This window comes from Manis pentadactyla, chromosome 1 (genome assembly GCF_030020395.1).
Source record: "Manis pentadactyla isolate mManPen7 chromosome 1, mManPen7.hap1, whole genome shotgun sequence".
In the NCBI taxonomy this organism is placed as follows: Eukaryota; Metazoa; Chordata; class Mammalia; order Pholidota; family Manidae; genus Manis; species Manis pentadactyla.
In genome coordinates this window covers 165,290,485-165,310,213 of record NC_080019.1, presented here as the reverse complement: position 1 = coordinate 165,310,213, position 19,729 = coordinate 165,290,485, and the positions used below count along the sequence as shown (strand labels likewise).

The following is a 19,729-nucleotide window of genomic DNA, read 5'->3' as shown; positions in this document are numbered from 1 at the left end:
TTTCTTCATCATTTAATATTGTCCATTATACCCTCCAACCCTCCTTGAAAACCTGCATTCTTTGCTGCTGCTGGTTCTCCTCTTAGCCCTCCTAGCCATCCACTTCTCAGTTTGTACCACTAGTTATCCCTCTTCCTCTCATTCATCTTTTTCATTTATCTTAATAACTTTTAATATATAACTGTATACATTAACTCTATCAAACCATGCTTCTGGCATATTAGCATAGGAAGCAACATCAGCAATCATACATAGCAGCCACTTTACTCTATAGATGGGTAAACTGATGTCCAGAGAGATTATGTAACTTGTTATAAGTTATATACCTAGAAAGTAGCAAAGCTAAAACTAGATACAAGACTATATTTTTCTTTTGGTAGTCTGCTTTTACCACCTGTATATTTTGTTTTGCTGCTGGGAGAACCTGAAGTTTTACTATAACAATATATCCTGAAATATACATAGTATATATAATAATGTTCCATTGTTATACTTTTTCTTACTACTTTTCTACTTAAATCTATCCCATTTATGCCCCTGTATAAACACTCTAAGAAGACAGGCATCAGGCCCTTCTTATTTACTACTTCACCTCCAAGTATCTATCCCAGCATCTGACTTAAAGTAGGCATTCAAATATTTATTGAATGAATGAATATAAAAACAAATAAGTGAGCAAACTCTCATGAATTCAATTAGTACCCCATTCTAATGATTTCCAAATCTATATCTCTAGCTTTAGTTGTTCCTTGACGCCATATTTTCAACAATCTACTAGACAACCTTCACAAGGAACTCTTAGCAGCACCGCAATCTCATGTCCAAAACTCAACTCATTATCTGACCTCTCTTTTTCCCACATACATTAAACTTGTCTCCTTTTTTGATCCCCATTTTAGCTAACAATACTACTTCCTTCTGGTCATTAGAAACCTTTCAGCCATCCCTATTTCTCTTTTGCCCCTTTACTCATATTTAAATAATCACAGAATTCTGTGTATTCTAGTTCTATAAATCACTCTGTTCTTACTGTGTTCTATTCCTACCAGTACAAGCCTTCAGCAGCTTCTTCCTGATTACAAGGGCCGTATCTTGTCATCCTATCTTTTCAACTCTCAGCAGAGGTAGTCTTTCCAAAATAGTGTAAATTTTCCTTTCTCTTATTAAAATGTCAATGGCGCTGCACAAAATAAAGACAAACTCCTTGCAAACTGTTGCAATCCTCCCCAATAATTTATCTTAAGTACTTTTTCTTGCTATTTCCTCAGCCAAATGACCACTCACCCTCCCATTTCTACAGCCATCAAAATGCTTATCCTTTATAGTTCAGTTCAAATGTCACCTTGTGAAAATCCATTCAACCCATCAATAATTCTTGTTCCACTCTATATACAGCCACAGCATCTCTAATGTAACACTTATGCATGCATTTTGCCTAGAGGTATAACTTTTTACGTATCTTCCTACTATGCTATAGTTCTAAGAACACAATTATGTTTTAGTCTTCCCTAAGCATCGAGGAAGTCAATAAGTGCTAGTAAAATTAATTAATAGATCACACTGTTTATTATATGAGACAGTTCAAGGCAGGAGGGAGATCTCTATTACTAACCTGTTGTTTAGTGTTATATGGTAGAGGCGTAGGCAAGCTGAACTTGCCCTAGTTGGGGGGCATAGATTGACATTTGGTCTGGGCCCAGTTGAATCATTCAATAGTCTTCATGTTGTGCTTAGGTTACCTTCTATAAAATGGGAATAACAGGATCCGCCTCATAGAACTGATAGGAGGTTTACCTAAGGTAGCATTTGTAAAAACATTTAAAACAATGCTTGGCAAAGAGTAAATCTATTTAAGTACTTGTTAAATGATAAATAAAACATTAGTTTGATGAGAATACCCCTGGTGTGGCAAGCTGTGGTACACTTTTCAATTTTTAGCTCTTTAACCAGGATGTGGTCCTCAGAAAAATTTTCTAAAATTAGATTCACCCAGTCTGCATTTCCCACTAGTTGAAGTTGCAAAGTTGTCTTAAAGCATAAGGGTATCTCATTCACACTAACTTCCCAACATTGTATGGAAAAGACAAATGGTGTATATTTGCAATGCAACATATGAGACTCATTTTTGTCAACCCATCCCTTACCTCACAAAAAATTCTTCTGGTAGAGAATCCATGCTGCACAATGTTCTTTTGCAAGTCTTATTCTAATGCTTCAGAGTAAGTTTTACCTCTGATGTTTAAAGCTGTAAGGCAAGTAATATTTTTAGTGGGAATGTAGGATTGTATTCTTTCTCCTCACTATAAAAATAGTACATGACCATTAAAGAAAATTTTAAGACTGCTATAAAAGAAAATGAAAATCACAGTTTGACCATTCAAATGTAAGTCACTGCTCTACAGAATCAACAATGCTCTACACTACTGAATACTATATCAAAAGCATCATTCATGTTATTTTATACTCCTAGTATATATTAGCAATGGCTACGCAACAGTTGGTTGTGGTTCCTTGACCATTTCTTTACAGTTGAACATTTAGACTGTATCCCATTTTTTCATTATAGTTTTGTGATAAACTCCACTGTCCATTAGCCTTTTCTACGTTTATGATTATTTCCTTATACTAAGTTCTCATTATAATTCCCAGGTCAAAAGATATAAATATGCTAAGCCTCTTGGTGCATATTGCTAAATTGCTTCCCAATAGGTTTGTAGTGATTTATTCTCCATAGAGGTATATGAGTTTCTGTTTAACACAATCTTGAGAGCACTGTTTTGTTTTCTTTTAGTCTACAGGTAACAATTAGCCACTTTTCCCCAAAATTGTATTATCCTATAACTCCATAAAATAGCAGAGAGGGGATGTGAAAAACTTTTGCATACTCTCTGGTTCAAATATCAATGCGAACATTTCCTGAAAGAAAAAAAAATTGTGAGACAACACAAATGAAAACAAAAGGGGGAATAGAGTATCATTAGTATGTCTGTCTATACATATCTCTCCATTTACTCCAAGGACAACTCTTCTAAAGTTAGTCCTATTCAATCTCTTTTACTGAGAGTTCAAGCCTCTAGGCTCCACTGACCTCTGCTGAGCTGACTTCCCATTCTGATTCACTGTATATAAGCCCAGGAAGTATGAGAGCAAACATGTATGAAACTGTGGCTCAGTGCTTTAGGGCAAAGAAAGAAATGGTGAGGAAAAACAGAACAAAGTGGCAGCAACGATACAAATAAAACAGATCTGGAATGTCTCGCTGCCAAGCACAAGACTGGATAAAGTTTCTCATTGTTGCCTCTGGACCACTTACTCATCCTAGTAACTGGGTGGCCAGTTTCCCTAGTGGCGTATTTAATATGTACCCATAAATTAAATCAGTAATGCTTTTGGAGGCCCATTACTAAAATGCAATTCAGCATAGGTATCCCCAAACTGAGAAAACATGTTCCACAACATCATTTATAAGTCACTTTTTAAGAGTTCAGATTTATTTACTCAAAGAAACATTGTTTTACATAATGTTGGAAAAGAAGTCCACCACACATAGAAGTAACTAAAGGACCTGGGCCCTCCTTAACCTTAAGGTTTGAATATTCTGTCTTCAGTAAGCTTAATGGAAGAGGAGCCAACTAAACTCCTGGCTAAAAGGAGTCCTGAGGAATCATCTGAAAACTAGTATTCCTAATTATGATGCTATCTTATTTAACTTACACAAGCTCTAAGTTACACAGATAAGTTTTGAGGGACAAAGGTAATTCTCCAACAATTCAGTACTAACCACTACTTCCTAATCAAAACACAAAGGCAAAGACACACGCATACTTCTCCACCTAAAAAAAAGAGCTTTCTAACACCTCTTAGTTTTTTGCTCCTTCCTAACAAAATACTTACTGCAGTTGGTATAACTCAGCTATGCAGAACCCAGTCCTCCTGGGAAATTATACTTTTCTCTTATTTTTAAAAACTCAGCAAGTCATTTGCCTATTTAAATTCGCATTCTTTGTTCAAATACCGATGACAGACGTAACCTAAAGCTTATCATGAAGTAGAAGTTGGTTAAACCTTGTTATCCACACTATATCAGATCTGCTTTGTCTTTTTAATAAAGCTGTATAGAAAAGGCCACAGCCTTTTGAATTTTAGGATTTTGATCAAACTGTTTTTCTTCTATGGTTTCTATAACCTCCCCGGGTATCTTAATAAAAAGTAACAGGCATTATTTCAGTCAGAGCATATAAACATATACCCTTTCTAGACAAAACAATCCTGTCACTTCCAGAATAGCTCAGACATAGCTACCTCCCTCTAATAAGCTCTCCTTCGGTCAGATCACAGCGAGGCTGAAAAGGGAGGAAAATCCTCTGGCAGCAAGGTAGAGATGGAAGGCCTGTTAAACGCAAGTGTTTCAGCTTGAAAAAGAAAAGGGTATGATGTTAATTAATCTTAATAAATCAGAGGATATTTGGATCCTGAATTAAGGCTTAAGAAAGGCTAATGGGCTTCCTTTTCAGCTCGCTTACAAATACAACCTGAGATGTGTCCGTGACGGAAGGCTTCCAGCGGTAATATCCTCGGCCCCACCATTTCCCGGGCGCGGGGCGGAGACGCGCGTGAGGCGGACCCACCGCGGCCGCGCACGGGCCACTTTACAGCCGCGGCCGGGAAAGGGGCGCAGGCGCCTAGCAACCAACAGGAAGTAGCCCGCCGGGGCGCCGCCGCTGCGCCTCGGGCGTAAACCAGAGGCTCTCACCGTTCTGAGGCCGAGGGAAACCTTTCAAATCAGGGTTAGCCTGAGAGAAAGTGGATCTCGTATCTCCGGGTGTATTCATTTCAATAGTTACCTTGTCAGCAGGAAACTTAAGAATTTACTCTGCCTTCCCGGAACTGAGACACTGCTCTTTTGTAGGAAAGACGTCTCTAGCTAAAGTTGTGTCAATTTACAGCACACCTTATCTGCCAAACAAAATGACTTTTTCTGCATGTTGCTTTACTGGTTGATAAATAAGGTATTGCCACTCATATCTTGACAATAAACTGCCTTTCTTACTGCTCCTATCTGAGCCCCCAGCGCCCACTTTCCCTCTTATCTACTGAAATTTTAAACTTTCTTTTAATTGTAAAGGCTTTTCCCCCGTTTTTAAAGCTGTGCTTATTCAGATAAAGCAGATGCAGCTTTTGTATACAATATTTAAATCATTCATTTAAACATTTATCTTGTAGCACTCCATTCACTTCCCTAAATAACACATGCGTTTTAAAATCCACTCAAATGCTCATCTTAAATCCCCTGACCAAGTTAAAGGCTCTAATTGGCCAACAAGTTCACATTTCAATGTGTGGGCAGATACCCTATGAATCTGCTATCCTTGTCCGCTCTGGCACTTCCAGATTACAGATGGTGAAGGGAAAAAAAATGATTATCGGTATTAAAAAACAGTGAAAACAAAGCTCGTTTTTCTTAATGCTATTAGCTTGAAAACAAAATATTATGCTTGATATTATTAGTCAGGAGAGGAGTTCAGTAAATTGAGAATTTTTCTTATGCCCACTAAATCAGGACTTCAATCTTGACACTACTTACATTTGAGACTGGATAAATCTTTGTTACCGGAAGTTGGCCTATGCATTTTTAGGATGCTTAGAAGCATCCCTGGCCTCTGCCCAACAGATGCCAATGGCAACTGTCTCTCACCCCAGTTCCACTGTGACAAACAAAAATGTCTCCAAACATTGCCAAATGTCACTCTGTGGACAAGACTGCCCCAGTTAATAACCACCTAACAAAATTAATTAGTTAAAATGCAAAGTTAATTAAGCAAACATGTAACAGATTGTTCTAAAGAAAAGACCATCCTGATATTATGTGGCATGTACAAACATAAACAAGTTGTTTACAAGAAAGAGAAATGATATAAAGTATTTCACTTAGATTTCCATCAACATCAAAAATAGAGGTTACATGTCAGTAATAGTATGGAACACAGAATAGTCTGCAAAGGTATACAGGCCTGCTCTGACACACAATAACTGTGCAACCTTGCATGTAATTAATTAACATCTCTGTGCCTCGGTTTCCTCATCTGTAAAATGGGGATTAAGATAGTAGCTGCTTCACATGGTTGTTGAAATAAATGTTTATAAAGCATGTAATAGAACAGTACCTAGCATACTGTGGGTACTATATACATGTTCCTATCATCACCACCACCACCATCTAATTTTGTTTAAACTTGCAGCAAAATTAGTTCTTTTCTTCCAATTCTCTACCTTGATGGAGAAATGCTACTGTACAGAAAGGAGTGGTAATAATGAGCTTAAGAACTGAGACAAAAACACATTATTTTTCAAATATATAGCTCAGATGGCACAAATGGCAGAAATATACATTTTGACACCTTGTATTTTTCACATCGGCATATATACATCTGCCATATTCTTTAAACTTCATGATATGCCATTATATAAATGTAGCATTTTGCGAGAGGACCATTAAATACTTCAATTGTCTCCAATTTCCCTTCCTTCCTATCTCCCTCCCTCCCTCCCTTCCTTCCTTTCTTTTTACTATTATTAATAATTCTGCAATAAACAACCTTGAACATGAACTTGGCAAAATTTTGATAACTATTTTAAAAATCTGGATTTATTAAACATTGAATTGTGTGTACTACAAAAATCCATGAGTCTATGGCAAGGCAAACTCTGACAGTGTTTATTATCACTTCTGTAAGACTACCAAAAGAATTCCAAAACACTCCTTAAAGCTGAGATATGAGATGTTCTGGCTACATATTAAGTATTACCACTTCAAGGCTTAAAAAAATATGAAGAGGACACTTTCTAGAAATAAGTTAAGACACTGTGATGGGGGTTACTTGGAACCAAAATTTTAACTATTATTGATCCGATAATGTCTGTGAGACAAGCAGCAAGAGCCATTCTTGGTGGCTTTTAAAATAGTAAAGCAGGTAGGTGTTCTGTGGTTCTAGCACTCTGTAAGTCCTTATTTCTCATATGTTAGATAGCTCCAGGCAGACAAAAAATGGTTAGAGTCATCAGGTTAGATTCAAATAACAAGCTGTACCATTATTTTGTTATTAGCTATGTTACAAATGAAATAATACACTGATTATTTGGTTTTCTAATTCTCCAGTAAGTTTTTTCATTTTTGTATACATCTTTAACTTCTTGGCAAAGCCACAAAGTGAATATACCTAGACACAGGTGGCCAAAAAAATTTTCTCCCAAAGAAAAAAATATACAGTTTTCTTAGGCAAACTCCAGGACTGATTGATGGTGGTTGGAAAATCTTTGCAAAAGTTGTCAGAAACTGAAGATACTTTCTTCCTTAAAATATCTGGATATTCACTGTCCATATCAGCTCTTGCCATTTTACAAATATCACTGTAAGCACTGTCTAGAAGCTTACACCAGGAAGCAGGAACCCTCAGCCTATACCCAGTGCTACCCCTTATAAATCTGCCCACATAAGAAAACATCCTTGCCAAAATTAACATCTTGTCAGAAGCAGGTTTTTAAATCTCTTCAGATCTACCCAGTTATTTCTGGACTTACACAGCAAACTTACAGATTACATACTATTTGTTATTTGTTTTGAATATTTGAAATATAGCCACAATGAAAAGGCACAGGTTAAGATTTGTCTGAAAAAAACTCAACCAGATATTAAAATACCCATAAGTTTTAGGTTATTTACAGGTAGCACTGCCAAAACAATGCTGCCCAGAAATGTAGTCAGTAACCATTAGAAGAAGTTTATGTTACCCATAAGCAAATTCTCCAGAAGTGGAACATTTTCATTTAAAAATATTATGTTATCATTCCAGTTGTTAGATAGTAATGAAAAAGAAACAAGACAATGTTAAGACATGACACTTGTAGCAATGATAATCAAGCAGGGAATGGAGTGTACTTGACTCCCTCACCACCAATGACAAAACCTGTAATACCCAAATCCAACTTAATCTACCCATATAAGAAAACTGGCTGCCGCCCTTTATTTCAGAAAGGCATACATTTGCAAGAAGGGTTTAGTTGAGAAGGCAGATCAACCTTTTGGTTGTGAAGTTTCCTTTCATATAAAATTAATGGGATCTATTAATTTTGGTTTCATTGAAATAAGATTAATTTTCATCAGCTCCTATGTGCTGAGTGCCGGGGTATCTACCTATGTATGTGAACTACATATCTGATCTCTACACAACTCAGAAAGACAAACATTACTGTAATCAATTTTAAAAAGTAAGAAACTAAGACTCACACAGAGTTTACATAGCTAATAAGTCAATAAGATTCCTTGGGCAGAAAATCACACCCAAGTTTCACCAATTGCAAATTACATATTCTTTCTACTATGTTTCATTGTCTGATATTTGACTTTATATAAGCTTAGTGTACAATTATGAGCTGAACTAAATAATATGCACAAAGACAAACACTCAAAAACAACTATTTACATGATCTTATTGGTTAGTAAATGATATTATAAAGATAATAATGTCATCTTAATATTTTATAGTATACTATTCACATTCTTTTTCTTTTTTTTTTGCTAAAAGAATCCATTTGTTCAATAAAACAGTTCAGAACAATGCCAGATACTATATGTGGTAGTGAGATGAATAATAATTAATGCCTGTCTAAATGCTCTGATAAGGCTAGAGATTTTGAAGAAGTCTCCAGATTTTCTGATCACATCTCTCTGAAGCAATAAATCTGAGAATACACTGAAAATATTTGAATAGCAATTCACTTATGAATTAATGCAGGTATTACTACAATATAAAATTTTAAAATGAGATTAAAATGAATTAAATGTTCTAATATCTGTTCCCATATCCCAGTAGACAGTTTCATATATCCCAAGGCATGCATACTCCATTTTGGAACCGCTGTCTTATAAAACAGCTTCACATTTTAATTCAGGAAACAGATGTCTACTCATTTCATGTACTTGATAATACCTATTTTCTCGAAGACCAGAAATTTTAAAAACAGATATGCAAAGGACTTCGCCCAAAGTAGGCCTTCAATAACTAGCTATAATTAAAAATAATTTACTGTACCTTAAAATCGTCACTTTCAGCTTCACAAAATTTGACTCAGAAACAAAAAAAAACCTTTCTGATTCGATGATATGAAATTATTTGTGAAAATGGGGGAAAAATACTTATCCAAATTATCCAAACTGTGAACTCTTAGTCTAGAGTTAAATTCTGTGAAATGTATAGGAAAAAAATATCAGGAATTGTTTGAAAAGTAAGACAGTTAATTTTATGGTTTGGCAAATCATTTAGAAATTGGCTGAATTTTAATACTTGTTAGTTGGAAAAGTAAACAGGAAGAAGGATCATTGTAAACAGAGAATAATTTTTGTTATTTAGGTATAATTTTTGTTATCTAATAGGTAGATAGCCCGGCACTCAGCACATAGGAGCTGATGAAAATTAATCTTATTTCAATGAAACCAAAATTTATAGACCCCATTAATTTTATATTAAAAGAAACTTCACAACCAAAAGGTTGATCTGCCTTCTCAACTAAACCCTTCTTGCAAATGTACGCCTTTCTGAAAAAGGTAATATCTCTGAAAAATTAGAGTTGGTATTAATTGTACAGACTTCATTTTTTGACTCTGTATAAAGGATAAAAACAATTTAATATTTAGTTTTTGAATTGCTTAGCCATAGTGGGGACATGTTATCCAAATAACCCCAAGCTATACCTCTACCAATTTTCTACCACTGGATTTCTTTGCCTTACATCTTTGGAACCTGAGTCAGTGGAACTTTGTTCCACCTGCTGTTTATGCCTACTGAATAATCTCCAAATTTAGCTTTGGCTTCATGTCCCTACTAGAATGGAAGATTCACAAAGTCAGGAAATTTTCTTTTTTTTAAATCCCTCTGCTAAGTCCCCAGTGCCTGAACAGCATCTGGCACACTTTAAGCACTCAATATTGATTTAAAGAATGAAGCCATGCATCCTTCCCCACACCTCAAAGTCTCTAAAGCCAGAATTAAAGAGGGAACCTATGTGTAGCTTAAGATTGCCTTTCCTGCCAACCTAGAGTCCTTTAGAAGTCAAGAGTAGCCCATATGCTACAAGTAAAACTGATCACTGCAGACAATGATAGAATCCAGAGCCTCTGACCTCTGACATCTACTTATTGGTGTTCTTTCTTGGTTCCTCCACATCTTTCAAACTTCTAAGTACTTAAATACCTAGGATTCTGTCTTTTCTAACCATACTCACCCTGTATTATGTAGTCTCAAGGCCTTATATCTTTATGTCCTGCCTTGACCTTTCCCCTTAATGACAAATAATATATTCAACAGTTCACTCAACATCTCCTGGATGTCTAATAGACATGTAATGAAACTGAAAATGAACTCTAGGTATCTTCTCCTCCCCGCAAAATGGCCAAAGCAGAGCCAGCCAGCCAAGTCAAGCCTGGATCAGGTTAACTACAGTCAACCCACAGACCTATTAGCAAGAACTAAATGCTCACAGATTTGAAGTAGTAAAGTAGATGTTCTGTGGCTCTAGCACTCTGCAAGTCCTTATTTCTCATATGTTAGATAGTTCCAGGTAAACAAAAATGGCTAGGGTCATCAGGTTGGATTCAAATAACAAGTTGTACCATTATTTTGGTATTAGCTATGTTACAAATGAACAAAATACACTGATTATTTGGTTTTCTAATTCTCCAGTAATCTTTTAGGTGAGTTTTGAGGTGATGTGTTATGTATCAAATACAGATCAAATATTCCACCCTATCTAAAATTGTAACACCCCATCCTGACTCTGATACTTCTCTTTCTTTTCCTCTGTAACACCTACTGCTAACATTTGTATCTTTCACTTACATGTCTTTATTGTCTATATCCGCTATTTAAAAAAAGCTCTAGTTAGGTACAAATTTTTTGCCTATTTGATTCACTACTGAAATCCCAGAACCTAGTTGAAGGTACCTACAATTCAAGCACTCATTAAAAATATGGTGGGTGAATGAATGAGCATTTTCTATTTTCTATTTCTCTTAAATAGCACTTATTCTGGTTTGTCAATTTGCCCAACAAACTCTAAGCAATTTGAGAATGAACAGGTATTAGCATTTAAAAATATTTTACCTGATTAAAATTATTAAACAATTATTGTTGTTAAGTGAAATGCCAATGTTCACTTGACTGTCTTTTTACATTTTTGGCATAAGATAAATGTTCTTTATTAAAAAAAAAATAGTCTGGAAATACAGCAAGTCTTCAACTTGAAAAAAAAAAACTCTTGAAAGAACAAAAACTGTATGTATATGGATGGAATAAAAATATAAAATCAGTGATTCTGAAAAAATAAGAAAAACAAGAATAAGAGGAAAGTTATTCTTAAAAAGTCGGATAAAATAGACAAACCCCTGGAATGCTCAACTAAGAGAAAAAATAGGTAACATTAGAATGAAAAAAGAATTTAAAACTACAAACAAATTTAAAGAAGCACTGAAATACTGATGCAACTTTACATCAATAAATTTTAAAAGAGTTGATATTCTAAAATTTTCTATTTCAAAAATTAACTCAAGAAGGGTAGAAAAAATTATCAGTTCTATAACCTATTGCAAATTTAAATAATGTCTAAATATCTACCACTAAAGAAGCTATCAAGCTTTATTTTTATAGGCCAATTGTATACAACCTACACGGATCAGATGATTCCTATTATTCTATAGCACAGAAAAAAATAGGGAAGCTTCCAATTCATTTTTCAAAAGTAACATATACCCAAATTCCAAGCGTAAAGAAAAAATTATTGAAAATTCTCATGAATAGAGATATAAAATCCTGAATAAAATATTGCACCATAGCAAATATAAGATTTGTTACTACTACAGAGGTGACCTTGGGCAAACTGTTTCACCTCTCTCTTAGTATTTTTGTCTGTAAAATGGAGATCATAATAGTATAAAGAATGCAGTTGTTAAAACGATAAAATAGTTAAGTATAAAGTTTTTAGAACAGTGCTTGGCACATGGCAAGTGTTATTATTCCAAAACAGAAAAGCAACAAAATCCACTGCATTATCATTTTAAAGTGGAAAATAAGATAGATAAATGTAAACATTCAATACTTTTTTAGCAGACATTTTGGTAAATCCTTAAATAAGACAGGTATAAAGGGGAATCTCCTAAACATTTTAAAGACTATCACAAGCCAATAGCACAAATTATACTAAGGGCTAAATTACTGGTCATTCCCATTAAGTAATAAGACAAAGATTGTTGAATATGACCATGACTATTCCATATTTTAGAGATTACACTAATGAAATAAAGTAAGACAACAAATATTGGAAGTGAGGAAATTATTATTTGCAGATATGTTACCTATAAAGTCTAAGAGAATAAGCAAAACTCTATTAGAATAAGAGATTTTAGTCAGTAGGCTGGATAAGAGATGTACCAAAAATGAGTATCTTTTTTTACAATAGCAATAACAAGTTACAAAGTTATGGGAAAAAGAGTACCTACTCACAGTAACAAAAATTACATAACATGCAGGTATAAACTAAATGAGAATGGTAGAAAACTGAATGATAAATTACATAGTTTCATTGCACATAAAAATACAACTGGAATACTCTCTTGAACTGCCTCAGCAGTATCTGTACCTTCTCTATCATTCAAACTAGAAACTTGGAATTCCTTCTAGTTTCATCCCTCTCCTCACTCCTGATATCTGAAATCAGTCACTAAGTCTGCCTATTTCAACTCATACATGTTTTTCAAACTTGTCATCTCTCTGCTTTCTCCACTTCAATTACTCTGGTTATCCTTTGGAAAGACTCCTGCAAATTAAACATTCTCTCCTTCTGGCCTTAACCTCCTCAGAATCATAGCCCATCCAGCTGCCAAGATAATCCATCTAATTAGATCAGGCCCAGTTTAAAACCAAAGATCACCACTGAATTCAAGCTCAACCCAGCTTCATCTCCTCCTCTCCTATTCCTCCTTTTTGGGGCTTAAAATACAGCTCTGTGTTTCTCATATTAGAATATGCAAGTATTCTAACTAAAGACAAGACTTCTTACAGCTACCATCATGGTACATTCTACTAAATTTACAATATTAATTTTTGGTGAAAATTCTTTGAGACATTATTTTATGTTACAGAAAAGAGTGTAAAATCTGTAATATAAGATTTCAAAGAAAGATGCCACTTACAGCAAGCTGCTTTGACCCTGTTCCCTTGGCTCAGAATAGGGATGGTGATGACACGCTTGTCATTATTAGTGAGAAATCTAACACTACCAAACTGTTATCACTGCATTTGCCAATGAACGAAGAGGTAACTAACACCTGCTGAAAACTACTATGCCAGGCAACTGTTCTAAATTCTTTAGGTTGATTAACTCATTTTTAACACCACCTGATGACCTCATCTCACCCTCACTCACACTGCTACAGCCATAATGGCCCTCTTGCTGACACATACTGATATGCTCCTAATTCAAACCTGTTCCCCTAGAGGACACAGCTCTCTTTTCCAACTCCTTCAAGTATTTTCTCAAATACTACTTTCTCTATCTGGCCCTCCTATTTCCCTTCTTTCTCAACTATCATTAGTCGGGAGGAATAATTCTGCTTTTTTCCCTCCATCTCACTTTCCTTATAAACTTGTATTTGATTTTCTTTCCCTACCAGAATATAATTTCCATGACAGTAGGATTTTTGTTTTATTCACTGAATCCCTAGTGCCTAGACAAGTACCCAGCACACTGTAGGCTCTCAATGAATTTACTTAATCAATTTGTTTTATGAAACAGATACTACTGCCAGCCAGGTTCTACCTTATGAAGACCCTGAAACAGTAAGAATGTTCCTTATGGTCACATAGTAAAGGGCAGAGCTAGGATTTGTAAGCAGACAGCCTGGCTCGACTCCTTACCATAGTGCCTCTAATTTAAGCGAAGTCTGTATGTACTGTGTATTTAGTACATTTCCCTCATCAGACAATTCCTTCGCAGTAGAGGGCACTGAGCTCATTATCTTTATCACTAACTGGCGACTTCTAGCCCAAATTATACACTCGGTAATGGTTTACAAATGAATGAATGAATGCATAAATACGTTGATTACCCAATGACTTTTACAGGTACATTTCAGTTGGCTGGATTATTTTAAGCTTTGACTTAATTTTAGATTGACTTTTAGTATAAAAATAAGGCCTGCCTTTATAGTGAAGTAAAAAATACTTTCTTTAAATTGACAAAACAGGATTTCTGTCGAACGGCTTGATTAAAAAGGCAAGTGTCCTAGTCTTACAACTTTCCCCAAACTGTTTTTTAGTTTTATTCAACATTAGTATACATTAAGCAAAAGCTCCGAACCAGCTAATTGACTCATTTCATTATATACGCATACATAACATCTCTGAACTAAAACCCGCAAACGACAGTGCCATTTTCATAGACGCCGAGATTTATAAGATAATCGATCATGCCAGATAAAAACAGGCCCTTTCACTTACAAAAAGTGACGCTAATGAGAACAATCTCCGGAGCAATACCCGACCCCGGAGTCACCCCGAGGTAGCTTTCTCGCTTAACTTTGACAACGACTATCGTTCAGGTCAGGACTAACTTGCCACAGAATCCCAAAGGCCAAAGGTTTACTCTGTGAAACAAACATTCCTGGGTACAAGGGGTGGAATGAGACTGCTTATTAATGTAAAGAAAATTGAAATAGTATTGTTCAAGTGTATCATAAGTTAAAATAAAGGCAGCAGGCAACAGAATCAGACTGTAAACTGCCTAAGGGACAATAGATCAAACAAATTTTAAATCATCACTCCCCATGATCGCTTATAAAGTTGAGAGGCCTCAAAACCTAAAGCCCAAGATTCTCCTCGGAGCTCCTCACCGTGTCTAGACTATGGGGAAGCGACCATTTCTCAGGAGGAGGATGAGCAAAGGAAAAACTGGCCATCCAGAGCGAAGGCCGCAGAAATAACGGAAAACGGAGCGCTCTGACCAAAAAGATCCCTTCACACCTAGGCACCCCTTCACAGGTTGAGCCGCAACCTCTTTTCTCGCGAGATTTCTCGACTTCACGGGATCTCGAAGCTGAAACGTCGCGGTTCTTCAGATAAGGGGGCTCTGGAAGGACTGCTCTCAACCCCTTTCACGGAGCACCTCGACCTCCCTCACTCCAACTCTCCGCTCCCCTTCTCCCCTCTCCTCTCCCTTAAGAGAAACTCCCCAGGGGGCCTAGGGACTTCCGGAATTCGACCGGAACCGGAAGTTTCTGGGAGCGAGCGGGTGGGGCAAAAAAATTAGAAAAAAAGCGCGGCGGTAGCTGCCTGCAGGAGGAGCTGGCAGGGTGCTGGCGGTTCCCAGGCGGGGTTGTAGCGGGTCTCGATGGACTCCACCGCCTGCTTGAAGTCCTTGCTTCTGACCATCAGTCAGTATAAAGCCGTTAAGTCGGAGGCAAATGCAGCCCAGCTTTTGCGACACTTGGAGGTAAGGGGCTCCGGAGTGGGGGGGCGCGTTGGGAGTCCCTGTAGTAGTGCTTGGTTCACAGTGCGCCCGGGGTGTAGCGGCCCCAGCCTGAGAAAGAAAAGATAGCTCCTCGTCCGCTCGGTTGTACTTGGTAAAGAAAGCGAGCGAGTGTCTGCCGGAATCCCCACCCTATTCTACCCCGCCCCAAGCCCTTCGGCGTTCAGCGGGGGTGAGTGACCACCGAAAACCCTAGGCGGAGGGAGGGTCGGGCCGAAGGTCGGGGGTCTAGGATTGGCATAAGGGGTAGCTCGGAGCCGCATCTTTTCCTTGTCATTTGTTTTCACCATTGCTTCAGCGCCCTCTCAGAAGGCGCAGCAGTTCTAGCGGATGGCTGTCATGGGAGTGATGATTTAAAATTTGTTTGATCCATTGTCCCTTAGACAGTTTACATTCTGATCCTGTTGCTTGATGCTTTTATTTGAATTTGTGATACACTTGAACAATATTGTTTCAATTTTCTTTACGTTAGTAAGCAGTCTCATTTACTAGTAATCATAATCTTATTTTCTTTACCAAAATACATTGCTTACAGTTTTCCAGTCCTAAAATACTGAATTGCTTTCACTTTTCTATTAGTTCCCACTTATTTGTATATAAAGTACTTACTCTGTATTACATTTTTTATTTTGAGAAGTTGCTGTCACAGCTTTCTGTGACCCTATCTGTTTTTTGGCTCTTAGTCTGCTGTCATTTATTACACATTCATGGAATTTCAACTAACATTTACCTTGGTTTAATAAGAAAAAATTAAATTCAAATCTTATTTTAAAGCTCTCTGTTGCAGCTTCTCGTTAACATAGAATTAAACATAAATTTTTAATTGTTTGTTGTATTAGCCCTATAATGAAAAGCTAAATTACCAAAGACTAGCAAAATATATGGAGAGAATGGTACATCAGCAGCAGCCTTTGGTGAAACTGGAGTGCCTTAAATGTGTCTTGTTCTTGGAGCTTCCCTGGTGTTGCTCCTTATTACTTCAGCTCCCCATCTCTTGAGTACATTTTCTTTTTTCATTCATTATCTCAACAAATCCCTGCTAACCTAATAAATAAGGTATTAGCTGTTAAGTGCTAGGCTTTCCTTCTCAGTTAGGACAGAACAGTGAGCTAGTGAACTCCAGAAGCCACAAATAAGTGGGGATGTCAGTTTTAAGAATTAGGAGTTAAGCATTATAAATACTAACCTGAAACACTACTTGTCTTTGACATTAAACAGGTGCATTGTTAATCTGAGTGCAGTGTTATGGTAAACTGAAGGTTTCAAGAACGTTGAGCCTTGAGACTGGCTCCTTGATACCTAGATCTTCAAGGGATTTCCTGAAAACTCTTCTACCACTTAGCATAGATACAGAGCATAACATGTATTACTCTTAAGAGTTTGATAGTTGATTTTTTTAACATGTACACTCAAGCAGCTACCACCTATATCATATAGAATATTTCCAGCCCCTATAAGGTTTTTTCAGTTGTTTCTTCTCATAAGGTTCAGGTAAGTACATACTCATAACAGTATGTACTTTTGTGTCTGGCTTCTTCCACTCAGTATAATCTGTGAAATTCGTTCATGTTACACATACACGGGTACTTCATTTTTCTTTCTTGCTTTGTAGAATTCCATTGTGTAAATGTACTACAGCTTATATCATTCTGTTGATGGGCATTTGGGTTTCCAGTTTGGGGTGAAATTTTGAATGTGTCTGTTATGAACATTTTCATATATTTTTCTGTGAACATATGTACTCATTTCTCTTATACACCTGGGAGTGAAATTGTTAGTCTTATGGTAAGTTTCTGTACAGTTATAGTTGAAACTGCCAGACAGTTTTCCACAAGTTACAACATTTTACCCTCCCATTAAGCAATATATGAAATTTGCTGTCACCCATCCACATTGATCCTTGGTGCTTTCAGATTTTTAAGCTTTAACCATTTTGGTGGGCTGTATTAATGGTGAATATCTTTGTGCAGACTTCATGAAAGCAATAACTGAAGATAAATAGTTATAATGTGAAAGGAGATTATTCATTCTGCTCTTCTGCTGCACTTCTGTATTTTTTCTTTATAGCCCATGCAGAACCTGAACTTTGGATTTTTTTTTATGATTGGCAGAGTTGAGTTCTCATTCTTGATGGTTTTTTTCACAGCACTAATCTTATGTAGTAATTATGAACATGGATCCAGGAACAGTGAATCCCAGTTATGCTGCTGTCTCAGTGTGTTGTTCATTTATCTGCAGAACAGCACCTACCTTACAGGGTTTTTAGGAACCGTATACCTAGAAAAATGCTTAGGCCAGAGTAAATGCAAATTATTATAAAAATAAATTCTTTTTGCATTAAAACATTCCATGTTTATAAGTAAAAAAGAAAATTTGTAAAACAATTTAAAAATTTTACCTTGTAATAAATATTACATTTTAAAGTACTTAGGTTGTTAAAATATGGGTCCAGTCCTGAGGAAAACTGTATTTAAAGAAGAAAATATCTTATTCTTCTGGAGGGCTAGCTCTGTAAGTAGGCAAAAGGGCCATACTTGAAGGTTCCTTACCCTAAAATAATCTATTATCTCTATCTAATTTTACCTTTCATCCTAATTTTACCTTTCATCCTAATTTTTTCCTTCTTCATATTTTTACTTTAAGATTAAAATATTCCTTGGGTACAGATAATCTGAAGCTCTCTTACCAGCAATGCCTTAGAAGGAGAACTGATACCTGGTTGAGGGACTAAACGGGGTACAGAAAGGAAAGTTTAGAATGATGCTAAACAGCCCGCTTAGACTTGACTTTTGTAAAATAAAAATGTTTAGAAAAGATTTGACTAATTCTAATGTAACTGTTTTTCCATCTTTATAAAAACAAACTGCTTAATAATGAATAACATTAAGAAAGTGTTTTGAAAATACATGACATGACTGTGTAACCACTGTGTTTGGCTTTTGATCTCAGCTTTATCTTTTTAAGGGGGTGGATGCTTTTATAGGGCTAAAAGAGAGGAGTAAAAAGTGGAATAAGCAAAAATAAAATTTGTTTATGCCTGACCTGGCTACTTAGAATTTCTTTTTAACTTCTGTCTTTGTAATCTGTAACTCCTGGGCTCAGCCACTGTCTCTGGGAGGGAGCAGAAGAAGTAACCACATAGTTAATCCCATAGCTAAACCTTCAGATTTAGCTACTTTACACTTTCCAGTGCCGCCTTCAAAATAGGTGAAATGATTGTGCAGGAATTAATTTATTCAATAAATATGTTGGTTGTAGAGCATTGCTTTGTTGTCTATACCTTTATGGAGTGTTCACTCACATAAAGTAATAAGGAAGGTAAAATACTGCTACAACATCTAAAGTTTGTCAGCTTATGAAATAAAAACATAATGTACTATAGGATAGCATATTGGCAAACCTAACCTAGTTGATGGAAGAGGGTTAGAGAAAGCTTCCTGGAGGAACCTAATTAAAACTGAGACTAGAATGATTATATTAGCTAGGAAGAGAAGGGATAGGTAAACCATCTCCCAGGCAGAGGGAACACATGTATGACTTTTCTAAATTGGGAGAGAGTGACAGTGATACTTTAGAAGAACTGAATTTTTACTTGAAATGGAAAAATAAAAATTGCTAATTCTTAATTAACATACCTTAATTGCTGTTTTGTAGGTAATTTCTGGACAGAAGCTCACACGATTGTTTACATCAAATCAGATATTACCAAGTGAATGCTTGAGTTGCCTTGTGGAGCTACTTGAAGATCCAAACATAAGTGCGCCGCTGATCTTAAGTATCATCAATTTGCTATCTCAGCTAGGTAATGTGATTAGTTCCTCATTTTCATTTTTTAGAAGTATGAATTTAATGTTTTTTTAAAGGACAGATTTAATCAATCTTTTGGAAAATGATTCACATTGAGGAAACTTATTCCTTGTAGGACCTTTCAAAACTATTTGCATTGTGGATCTTTTGTAAAAGGAAAGGAATATTGTATGCATCCTTTCTTAAAAGTTATTGAAACAAAAAATCTGAAGCATATCAAAGGTTCAGTGGACTACACAATACAATGCACCTTCGGAAATGCTGGCCTACTGCTAAATTAAAAAGAAAAATACATGCTCATAATGGCAGTATTAAACACAACTCAGAAAAATCATAGCTAGTGATAACA

At 36.1% G+C, this 19,729-nt stretch overlaps 2 protein-coding genes across 3 annotated transcripts in view; one reads left to right on the top strand and one right to left on the bottom strand.

Annotated features, from left to right (window-relative positions):
* DZIP3 (DAZ interacting zinc finger protein 3) overlaps nt 1–15,087 on the bottom strand; it is a 103,545-nt gene extending 88,458 nt beyond the window's left edge. The window contains exons 1-2 of one of the 2 annotated variants that reach the window (XM_057502441.1): nt 14,939–15,087; nt 2,145–2,245 (exon numbers count right to left, since the gene is read on the bottom strand). In XM_057502441.1, the coding sequence (XP_057358424.1) occupies nt 2,145–2,176 (32 nt within the window). In that variant the 5' untranslated portion in view covers nt 2,177–2,245; nt 14,939–15,087. Of the gene's footprint in view, nt 1–2,144; nt 2,246–4,532; nt 4,745–14,938 lie in introns of those variants that run through there. The other variant, XM_036930785.2, reaches the window with a different exon arrangement.
* A 288-nt stretch (nt 15,088–15,375) lies between these two features.
* Nucleotides 15,376–19,729, top strand: part of CIP2A (cellular inhibitor of PP2A) — a 33,858-nt gene continuing 29,504 nt past the window's right edge. The window contains exons 1-2 of the mRNA XM_036930789.2: nt 15,376–15,537; nt 19,228–19,375. Of these exons, the coding sequence (XP_036786684.2) occupies nt 15,436–15,537; nt 19,228–19,375 (250 nt within the window). The 5' untranslated portion in view covers nt 15,376–15,435. The remainder of the gene's footprint in view (nt 15,538–19,227; nt 19,376–19,729) is intronic.